Source organism: Pollicipes pollicipes, unplaced genomic scaffold (genome assembly GCF_011947565.3).
Source record: "Pollicipes pollicipes isolate AB1234 unplaced genomic scaffold, Ppol_2.1 Scaffold_4881;HRSCAF=5763_pilon_pilon_pilon, whole genome shotgun sequence".
NCBI classification, from domain to species: Eukaryota; Metazoa; Arthropoda; class Thecostraca; order Pollicipedomorpha; family Pollicipedidae; genus Pollicipes; species Pollicipes pollicipes.
In genome coordinates this window covers 4,075,877-4,087,013 of record NW_023596576.1, presented here as the reverse complement: position 1 = coordinate 4,087,013, position 11,137 = coordinate 4,075,877, and the positions used below count along the sequence as shown (strand labels likewise).

The window sequence follows — 11,137 nt, the reverse complement described above, 5'->3', positions numbered from 1 at the left end:
CGCTCCTATTTGCAACTGGCTGCGAACTCCGCTCCGAGGCAACAGCGAGAAATCGGACCCGGCCACACCTTCGATAAGCAGCCCCACTACACTCCACTAGCACAAGCAGACCACATCCCTCCACTAGTCGGCAGACCACCCGAGTAAACGCCCCGAACACAACTGTAAGCCAGGAGCGCGAGGACGGCACCACAGACAGAGGACAGCACGCATAGCCGGTGGAGGGAGGCACAGACAGCGGAGGGAGGCACAGACAGTAGGAAGGAGGAACAGAGCAGTGGAGGCTCAGACAGCTGAGGGGAGGCATAAGCAGTGGAGGGGAGGCCCAGATAGTGAAGGGGAGGCACAGACAGTGGAGGGGAGACCCAGGCAATGGAGTGGAGAGTGAACTGTTCCTCCATACAGGCAGTGGAGGGGAGAGTGAAGGGTTCCTCCACACAGACAGTGGAGGGGAGAGTGAAAGGTTCCTCCGCACAGACAGTGGAGGGGAGAGTGAAGGGAAGGCACAGCCAGTAGGGAGGGGGAGGCACAGACGGTGGGGGTGGGGGTAGAGTGAAGGGAAGGCACAGCTGGTGGGGGGGGGGGGGGGGGGGAGGGGAGAGACACAGACAGTGGAGGGGGGAGGGGGCACCACTTTGAGGCAGATCCTTCACGCATCTCGCAGGGATAACGTGAACTTTTCTGAACAGTGGAGTGTAAAGCCTCGCCCATGATGGCAGCAATACAAGCGAGGTAGCAGCCAGTTGCTCTGGAATCTGGTCGTCGCTTGCTAACATTGAATGGGGCTTTTGTTCTCAGCGAGTCGTTTGAACCTTGGATTATGGACTTGCCCACGCTGAGACGGCACGTTTTTAAAATTACTGGGCGCTGTGATTGAATAACAGCATTTTCTGCACAAAGTCCAGGGCTCCGTGGTCAAGTTCAGACACGTTAGGGTCTGAACCCCCAGCAAGTACATGGGAAGCTCCGCCCGTTATTCCACAGTAAATTCCATCCGACTACACACAGTGTGTAAATGCTATCTTGCACGAGCGCCGTGTCGCCACTCCCGACATTTTTTCATGCACGGCAGCGGTAACCTGTCCGTGCGCTGGTGATTTTCACCGCCGGAAAATCCAAGCCAAGGGCGTGTCTAGCAACTCAAACTCGTGGGGTCCGGGGGGGGGGGGGGAAGAGATGCACGCCAATGATCGCAGAAACCAAGCTATCAAACTAGGTCGAAGGGATTTCAAGCCGTTTGAGGGCGAGCTCCATAACCACCCATCTGGGTGTTCACATAGAGCCCCGCTACCGACGCGCCTGCACCGACAGCAGCGGAAAAACCGGGCTCGCCACCACAGATGGGCTGCCATGCCAACACATCGCGATCGATTCCGCGTTCGTTGACGTTTCTGGCTCAGCTTTCCGCACCGAGAGAAGACGGGAGCAGCGCCTCGCTTCTTGGTAGAGACAGTATGCAAATGTACCTGTTGGCGTTTGTGGTTCTGGCCGACCAGACTGAGTCACGGACGGCCTAATGCATGGCGCGCGGACACGACACTGCCAGCACTGGCACCTGTGGCGCCACGAAGCGGCCGGCCAGCTGCAAACTACCGTCGGGAAGGTGACGCATCGAACCCGGTTCAGCGGCTCCCGCCCACCAGCGGTGACCGCCTCATGTGAGAAGATCTCGGCGAAGGTCTGTGTACGCTTGTATTACGAGATGGTCGGCGGTGAGCCACAAGCGGAATGATGATGAATGCTCTCGACATGAAGCAGGGCCGAGATAAGGACACCAGGCGTCGGATACGAAACTCAATGTCAGTGTCGGGCTGAGCTGTCTTCTCTCGGGATACCCTTCCCGACGCTAACCTTAGAACGGTTCACATCACGTTTCCAAGCCACGGCAGGCGTCTCAAGCGACGACGTCACCATAGGTCTGCAGATGTCGCGTCGGTCGCCGGCCGCCGCGCGCAGAGATCGCTTCAATCGCGGTTGGCCTCCAGCTCGGCCGGCTGCGCCTCCGACTCCTCGTTATAGATGTTCTCGGCCATCTGCCACACCTGCATGATATTGTCCTCGGAGACGGAGCACACCACCCACGGCTCGTTGGGGTTCCACGAGAAGTCGGAGATCTTGGCCGTGTGGCCGCCGTGGATGAAGAGCAGCTCCGGCGGCCCGTCCTCAGCGTCCTCGGCCGACTGCTCCTCGCCGATCTTGCTCAGGTCCCAGACGTGCAGGCGCCGGTCGGTGCCGCTGCTCGCCAGGATCGTCTCGTTGTGCGGCGACCACTGCACCTGGAAGATCTCGTCCTTGTGCGACTCGAACGAGTGCAGCTTGAGCTTGAGGTTGCGCAGGTCCCACAGCGCCACCGTCTTGTCGGCCGAGCCCGTCGCCAGGATGTACTCCGAGTACGGGTTGAACGAGAGGCAGTTGACCTCGGCCGTGTGCGCGTCGACGATGTGCGACGGCTTGTTGGTGGTGCTGGAGCGCGTGTCCCAGATCATCAGCTTCTGGTCGTCGGCCACCGAGCCGAAGAACGTCATGTGAAGCAGGTGCCAGGCCACGTCCTGTCGGCAGAGCACCGTCACACACCCGCCTGGTCTGCTGGTGACCGTGAACGGCTTTTCTCGTCCGAGGGATTCACTGGGGCGGAGAAGGGCGGAACCGGCTTTCGGTGCCATCTGTGTTCGGCTGTACGAGCTGCACCAGCTGTGGTATCATGTATTGCAGCATTTTTACTGTTGCAAGTCAGAAGTCCACAGAGCTACAAGATTGAAGTAGGATAATTGCAAAACCCCATCACAATCAATCCTTCCGCACGCGCCACCACCAAAAAAAACACACCTTTTGAACGCCGAGCAAAGGGGTGCATACAGGGAAGCGTCCGAACACTTCCGAATACAATATTACCCACATACAGTATGTCAATAACATGAAAGGTGAGCCAACTTCATAAATGTCAGACGTAGGATCTGGTTACAGCATGCACCTTTTTTCCGCGCACCTGGCCGGCCGAGGCACGAATGGCATTTTAACCACGTGCACACATTTACGATATCCTCGATGGTCGTTGAAGACTACCAACCTAACTCATGGTATCAGTGGGTACCAGTCCTGGACTACTACGGTGCTAAATGTCTACGAATGGAAACTGATCCCAATGATTCTTAAACCGCGCAACCGTGAGCGTGCGGAGTGGCCTACCCTTTTTAAAGGGATATGGCCAGAATAGGACAACGAATGCACAGCACGCCACACGCCATTGCATCGCAGCATGAAGTATTAACATCGTACACAACAACCAACGTGTACGTTGAGGAACAAAGTGCAAATACACAATCGACGGTGTACAGGGCAAACAGGCCTCACCACAACTGTCCGAATATAGAGTGAAGATCAGTAACCAGACAACGGACTTCGTTTCACAAAAAAATAAACGTTAAGACGGCTTAAACAAGACCTGAGAAGCGTGATGGTCTGTTTAGATGGACTGGAGTCAGTGGAGGCCCACGCTCTCACCTCGACGACAGCCGTGTGACCGGTGAAGATGTTCTTGGCATCCACCACCTTGTTCTCCTTGGGCGTGGCGTTGATGTCCCAGAGGCAGATGGTGTGGTCGTCCGAGGCCGACAGCAGGTTGCCATTGACGGAGGGGTTCCAGGAGAGGCCGTACCCCTCCTTCTGGTGGCCCCGAAGCCTGGCATGCGCCAGCCGTCGTCAGTGGGGCGTCCGGGGTTGGGGTGGGGGGGGGGGGGGGGGAGGCGACAGCTGGGCTCAAATGGCCTTGTCCGGCTGATTGTGGACGCATGCGACAGCTGAAGCCGGGTGAGAACGGGCCATGACCAGCCGCTGAGACGCCAAACGTCGCTGAACGCCATGACCGGCGAAACTCTCACGCGGCGAGAACGGAATCTCGGTACATTGGCAATGAGCCGAAAGCCTTGAACTGCCGGACCGCTAACGCCGCCGCCCCGGCGACCGCGGGGCGCAGCGGGCGGCCCACCGGGCGGCGCCGCGGCGGCGAAACGAGCAGGCGGCACGGCGGCGGGGGAGCCGAGGCCGCGACGCTGCCGAGCCGCGCCGAGGCGCCGCCGGTGGAGTGGGCGAGCGGAGTCCCCGCACACGATCACGCCAGCTGGTGATCCGAGACGGTGGCGGGGTGTGGTCATCATCAGGACCCTGGAGACGGTCCGGGGCTCCAGCTCCCGTCATGCGAGCGGTTCGTCCCGGGGTCTGACCTTCTGACACTGAGCTGGGATGGGGTCCAAGTCCTCAGCCGCCTCGTCACGGCCCCGCCGTCTAAAATGTGCTTTAGGTGCCGTCACCGAGCTCAGTCGCGTGTTCCCGATCAATCGTGCCCGAGCCTAGGTCAGCTCCGTCCTCTAGCTCCCCATCTGACTGACCTGAGGTCGGGGCTGCACTGTGCTAAGGTCGCGGCTGCACTGTGCTGAGGTCGGGGCTGCACTGTGCTGAGGTCGGGGCTGCACTGTGCTGAGGTCGGGGCTGCACTGACCCGAGGTAGAGGCTCACTGACCTGAGGTCGGGGCTGCACTGTAGTGGGGTCGGGCTGCACTGACCTGAGGTCGGGGCTGCACTGTGCTGAGGTCGGGGCTGCACTGTGCTGAGGTCGGGGCTGCACTGTGCTGAGGTCGGGGCTACACTGTGCTGAGGTCGGGGCTACACTGACCCGAGGTAGGGGCTCACTGACCTGAGGTCGGGGCTGCACTGTAGTGGGGTCGGGCTGCACTGACCTGAGGTCGGGGCTGCACTGTGCTGAGGTCGGGGCTGCACTGTGCTGAGGTCGGGGCTACACTGTGCTGAGGTCGGGGCTACACTGACCCGAGGTAGGGGCTCACTGACCTGAGGTCGGAGCTGCACTGACCTGAGGTCGGAGCTGCACTGACCTGAGGTCGGAGCTGCACTGACCTGAGGTCGGGGCTACACTGACCCGAGGTAGGGGCTCACTGACCTGAGGTCGGGGCTGCACTGTGCTGAGGTCGGGGCTGCACTGTGCTGAGGTCGGGGCTACACTGTGCTGAGGTCGGGGCTACACTGACCCGAGGTAGGGGCTCACTGACCTGAGGTCGGAGCTGCACTGTAGTGGGGTCGGGGCTGCACTGTAGTGGGGTCGGGGCTGCACTGACCTGAGGTCGGGGCTTACTGACCTGGGGTCGGGGCTGCACTGTAGTGGGGTCGGGGCTGCACTGACCTGAGGTCGGAGCTGCACTGTAGTGGGGTCGGGGCTGCACTGTAGTGGGGTCGGGGCTGCACTGACCTGAGGTCGGGGCTTACTGACCTGGGGTCGGGCTGCACTGTAGTGGGGTCGGGGCTGCACTGACCTGAGGTCGGGGCTGCATGACCTGAGGGTCGGGGCTGCACTGACCTGAGGTCGGGGCTTACTGACCTGGGGTCAGGGCTACACGAACTCGAGGTAAGGGCTCACTGACCTGAGGTCGGGGCTGCACTCGCCGCCGGCATCCGGCTTGCTCGGGTGCTTGGTGTAGTCGAACACGAGCACGTCCGAGCTGGGCGTCTTGGTGGCGATGACGCACGGGTTCTGCGGCATGTAGCGCGCCCGGTTCACCTCGCCCTCGTGGTTGATCTTGATCTCGATGTCGATCCGGCCATTCACTGAGCTGAAGCCGCCGAACTCTGCCGGTACAGCGCGCGGCCGACTGATAAGAGGGCCTCCAGACAAGTGCACAACACTGGGCTCCAGAGTGGGAGCAGTCGGAGGGGAGCAGACAGAGGGAGAAAGGGTTGCTGCAGAGAATTCGACAGAAATGATGAATGGAACATATAGGGGGAAGAGAACACGTACAATGGCATTGCGAGGAGCAGACAAGGGGAAGAGGACATATGCAAACAATGGTGTTGAGAAGGGAAGATCTCTACCATTTCTGCCAAGCCGTGCAAGTGGGGGCAAAAGACAAGAAAAAACGACGAAAAGAACTCAACAAAACGGGCACATTTGGGATATCCATAGCAGGAGATACCAATATCCGCGGAAGCTACACCCGTTCAGAACTATGTAGATGACGCATACGGTTACGAAAACACGCGAATACTTGTTCACGGTGAAGTCCGCGACACGGATGTCACTGCAATATGCTCGCGACCGCCAGTGGGGAAAGGAGAATACGAACACTCCCACGCTCCCATGGCAAGTACGGCCCATCTGGGATCCTCGGCGCAGTACAGAGGGGCTCTGACGCACGCACCCGCCCACTTTCCTGTGGAAGGAGGGGGATGTGTGCGTACATGCCGCCCCGTTCGCTGTCGTAGGAGGGGAATGCGTACGTACGTACCACCCCGTTCGCTGTCGTAGGACGGGGATGCGTACGTACGTACCGCCCCGTTCGCTGTCGTAGGAGGGAGATGCGTACGTACGTACCGCCCCGTTCGCTGTCGTAGGAGGGGGATGCGTACGTACATACCGCTCCGTTCGCTGTCGTAGGAGGGAGATGCGTACGTACATACCGCCCCGTTCGCTGTCGTAGGAGGGGGATACGTACGTACGTACCACCCCGTTCGCTGTCGTAGGAGGGAGATGCGTACGTACGTACCGCCCCGTTCGCTGTCGTAGGAGGGAGATGCGTACGTACATACCGCCCCGTTCGCTGTCGTAGGAGGGGGATGCGTACGTACGTACCGCCCCGTTCGCTGTCGTAGGAGGGAGATGCGTACGTACATACCGCCCCGTTCGCTGTCGTAGGAGGGGGATGCGTACGTATGTACCGCCCCGTTCGCTGTCGTAGGAGGGGGATGCGTACGTACGTACCGCCCCGTTCGCTGTCGTAGGAGGGGGATGCGCACGTACGTACCGCCCCGTTCGCTGTCGTAGGAGGGGGATGCGTACGTACGGACCGCCCCGTTCGCTGTCGTAGGAGGGGGATGCGCACGTACGTACCGCCCCGTTCGCTGTCGTAGGAGGGGGACGCGCACGTACGTACCACCCCGTTCGCTGTCGTAGGAGGGGGATGCGTACGTACGTACCGCCCCGTTCGCTGTCGTAGGAGGGGAATGCGCACGTACGTACCACCCTGTTCGCTGTCGTAGGAGGGGGATGCGTACGTACGTACCGCCCCGTTCGCTGTCGTAGGAGGGGGATGCGTACGTACGTACCGCCCCGTTCGCTGTCGTAGTGTGACGGGTCGAGCTGGGCGTCCTCGGTCGGCAGCTGCACGGAGGCGATCAGCAGGTGGTTCTGCTCGTCGGACGTGTGGGTGCCCAGGATCAGCCGGTGCACTGTGTAGTCCTTCCCGTCCGGCCTGGCGAACATCGGCCGTCAGGGGTCGCCGCCGCCATGACGACGTTCGACGCTCGCCGCGGCGCGGAGTGGCGCAGTCGAAAGACTACACCACTGTTGTGCGTCATGACCGGACGTCACGTGTGGCGACCCACTATGCTCCAACATTGTATGGACCATTCTCCATTCAGGGTAGGGAGAACAGCTGGGTGGATTGAGACAGTTTATGGAAATGGATGATTTGATGGCATGGAAAGCAGTGCTGGCACTCCACTAATACCTCAGAGGCTAAGGCTTACGTTCAGAAACATGGGCATTAATCACAACTACAGAACTGCGGGGTCATGCAAAAGGTGTGCTCCACTATCATCATATGTGAACATCTCTAGACCCACACTTGCTTGACAATACAACTACAACGTGCGATCTCAGCGGCCTGCTGCCTTGGCGACAGCACCATTGCCTGCCCTCAGCACCACCGTCTGACCTCAGCACCACTGGCACAGCGCCACAGTCGCTGGTCGGAATGCCGCCATGCAGCCGCGCAGGCGGGCGGCCCAAATAAGCCAATCAAACATGGAACTGATCATGACACAAAGCCACAGTTTCAGAGATGGGTAGCAATGCCATTTCTGTTCTCACCTGGTGACATCTGGCAGCCACTGGGCGGTGAGCGACGGCCACTCCAATGCATGGGTCATCACTAGGTCATACAGAAATGGAGTGTTCTTTTTCCAGATCTTGTACTCCTCATTGATGACCCTCTCCTCCACAGCATCATCAAAGTGTTCTAGAAATGTGCCCAACATGTTACAGCAGACCCATCACAACAACTGCACACATGCATAACCCATGCCTGGTAGCAATGTCTGCAAGGCATGCACTCAGCAAAAATCACTGACAAAGTATCAGCAGCTCTTGATTCATCACATGGATGCATATTTCACACTAACAGATTTCTTATGTTTACCCTGCTTTTATTGCTTTGGGAATTTTCACTCATTTTCACTTGGCCGCCATGATGCAGATTATCATCATAGTTTGTGACCTACTGAACTGACTACCAAATAAGCCTGGAGTCAATGCTGAGTTGTGGTATCTTCACCCACACATATACATTGATGATGCACCACTTGGGCACCCAAAGCATCTGGGTTTGCCCAGCACATAGCCCACTGGTCACACAGCCTGGAATACCCTGAGATGTATGTGGAGGCAGGCAGATGCACTAGGTAACATGGGACAGGCAGTGTGCCAGGCAGTGGGCATCCATGAATTGTGGTATGCTGTGCACTGTAATTGCAGCATGGTCTGCTGCCATCTTACCTCCATCTTTTTCAGTCATTTTGCCTTCTGTAAACACTCAAGATGGGGCCTGAAAATAACAGAGAAGAGACATGGTGTTAAAGTTTGCCTTGTGTTATTAGCTGTGATACTTCTAATGCAAAGCAACACACAATTTATTTGAAGCACATAAACAGTGCTTTATATGCAAGGTCTTTTGTGGCATTGGGATCAAGATGTATATCAACACAGACATAGTTTTTGGTGGCTGCTTCCTTGGTTGCTTGCAACGCAATTGTAACTCCTTGATTGGGATGGACTAGATGGGCTTGGCTTGTGTTGCCTGACCTGGTCTCAGACCATGGTTTTACCTGTTCATATATGATATTCCATATTTTAATTTAATAAGTTTATGCCACTCACACTACAGTACACACAATTCTTCTCACTCCTAGAGGTTGGGCTGCAAAGCATGCTTGAGCCTTAATAGGCCAAGCAGGTGTTTCAAACCTGTAAATCTTTAACCTTTTTATAAGAAATTAAATGTGACACATCATCATGCCCCTTTTACATAATGTCAGTGACTTCATTTACCATATTAGCACCCAAAGGCTATGGCATTATCAGGCTCCAAACCTGGGCACCCCACATCTGAGTCTGACACACTAGCCACTTGGCTATTAAGTCCCATTATGCAATGTACAATGTTAAGGATTTGAACACCACACAAAACAGCAAAAACATATTGTGATGAGGTTACAGGAATCAGGGCCACCCAAACATTTTATAATGAATCATGCAACAAGATGCACCATTCCTTTCTCATAATTTATCAAGTCCAAACCTCCAGGTTAAATGAAAGATCACTGTACAAGCTAAGATGGGCTTTTGCATCAGCCCCAAACACAACATCCAATCACAAAATTTTAGGATACACAAAATTTTGTGGAAAGTTTGCTGCATTGCATTGCTCAGCATTGTTGCACCACCTCTGCAATTCCCTACCACCAGTTACAGGTCAGTTCAGTATGAAATTAATAGCCAGCCTTAAATTTATGTGGACCTGCCCTGCCACTAGCAGGTGAGTCTGAAGACAGGAATTCTAACCATCTGAGCTACTGGGATGTACAAATGATTCATTTCACAACTGACTTTTATTTTGGTGCCTAGCCATTATACTGTAATACTGAGATAATTCTTGGATCTCGACATTAACATTGGCCCATTGCAGACAACTTCCACATGAATGTATGTAGTATTGTCCACTCTCACAGCCCAACCAAACACTAAGTCAGGTGTTACCATGAGTATTTGCCCAATACTTGGGTAATCATAACAATACCAATAATATAACGTCCGAGGCATCCGAACACGGTGCGCCCTCGCCACCCGCCACCACCCAAGGCCAGCTCTATCTGACAACTCCACTTGCTTGGCGCTCCACTTGCCTGGTGCGTAGGCACCCTAAACAACTGCCATACACCACAATGTATTATCACCATAACCATATTTGAGTCAAAAGTAGATATGCATGAAAACATAAACTTCTGCAGCGCTAACTCTTTCATGTGCATCTCTTGACAAGTCAGTTTGCATTAAACCCAGTCACTGCGCCAGATGCCTGCACATCAATGCCCCAGTCTTTGTGCTCAAATGTGCCAGACTCTGTACAGGACATCCATATAAATTTTCAAAGAGCTTTCCTGTGGATAATATTTTCAGAGTATGACAGGTAAAAACCTAATATCAACTTCAAAACATCCTGAAACATTAGCTCTTCATGTTCTGAAATTAAAGGCGACCATGCAGTCAACTATAAGGTTTCAGATTTATGGCACATGTGCGCTGAAATTGTTACCGCGACGTCCCCACTTTGCCGGAGACGTTCGATATAACGTGCATTGTTCACAGTCCGGGTGACCGGCACCTTTGCCGTAACATGCAAACTGAAACTTTCCGAAGCCCAGCAAGTTAACACGCACGTATACAAAACATAGTCTGAAAAACAACGTATTTAAGAATGTCATACCAACGCCGGTAAGCCCCAGGTCACCACCTCATACTTACAAACACAAAGCTCGGCCCAACTCCCCCACGGACTCTCTCGCCCAATACAGCGTACAATGTTACCCGTCGCTGTCGAAATGGCGCGCTGAAAAAGGCACATATAAGACATCTGCTAATTTTAATGCATGTCTAACCAGAAATGGTGCTGATTGACTGACATAAAATGGTCCAATTAGAGCATGAAATTAATCACTTAAAGATAATTTGTCGATTTTGTCATCTTAACTTCAATTTCCACTCAATACTTAGTTTACTGACAGGCAAATTCTTTGAATAGTTGACTTATTCAGAGTTATAATTTGGGGAGAGACTAAAACTGTCAGGAATTGGCCAATCTGCAAGTACTGTTTCCTTAACGCCTAATTCATCAGCTACACGCTTGATGAACGGAATATTCCCACTTCTATTGGTCAGCAGGCTGCTCGCATTTACCTGGCCAGATTGTTCACTTCATGATGGTACCTGAGTCGCCTCTGGCTTTTGGTTCCCACTCCACAAGATGCTCAAACAAATATTTCGCACAATAAATCAAGCAAAACTTTCTTAGAATTGTGA

At 55.0% G+C, this 11,137-nt stretch overlaps 1 protein-coding gene across 3 annotated transcripts; it reads right to left on the bottom strand.

The window, feature by feature from the left end:
- Window positions 1-1,674: 1,674 nt before the first annotated feature.
- LOC119101372 (chromatin assembly factor 1 p55 subunit) lies at window positions 1,675-11,033 on the bottom strand. Of its 3 annotated transcripts, none has more exons than XM_037224705.1 (7): window positions 11,015-11,033; window positions 8,558-8,606; window positions 7,874-8,021; window positions 7,108-7,253; window positions 5,430-5,634; window positions 3,502-3,679; window positions 1,675-2,549 (listed from the first exon to the last, which is right to left on the bottom strand). In XM_037224705.1, the coding sequence occupies exons 2-7, from the start codon at window positions 8,574-8,576 to the stop codon at window positions 1,965-1,967; spliced, it is 1,281 nt and encodes a 426-aa protein (XP_037080600.1). In that variant the 5' UTR covers window positions 8,577-8,606; window positions 11,015-11,033; the 3' UTR covers window positions 1,675-1,964. The 3 variants fall into 3 exon arrangements, with proteins under 3 accessions (XP_037080600.1, XP_037080598.1, XP_037080599.1); XM_037224703.1 differs by lacking the exon at window positions 11,015-11,033 and adding an exon at window positions 10,583-10,837; XM_037224704.1 differs by lacking the exon at window positions 11,015-11,033 and adding an exon at window positions 10,545-10,568.
- Between the last annotated feature and the right edge of the window lie 104 nt (window positions 11,034-11,137).

Coding starts and splice junctions, on each gene's coding strand:
- LOC119101372 (XM_037224705.1), bottom strand. Junction 7,254..7,873: donor TGGCTGCCAGATGTCACCAG/GTGAGAACAGAA, acceptor GATGTTCGCCAG/GCCGGACGGGAAGGACTACA. Junction 3,680..5,429: donor GAGTGCAGCCCCGACCTCAG/GTCAGTGAGCCC, acceptor GGCGCATGCCAG/GCTTCGGGGCCACCAGAAGG.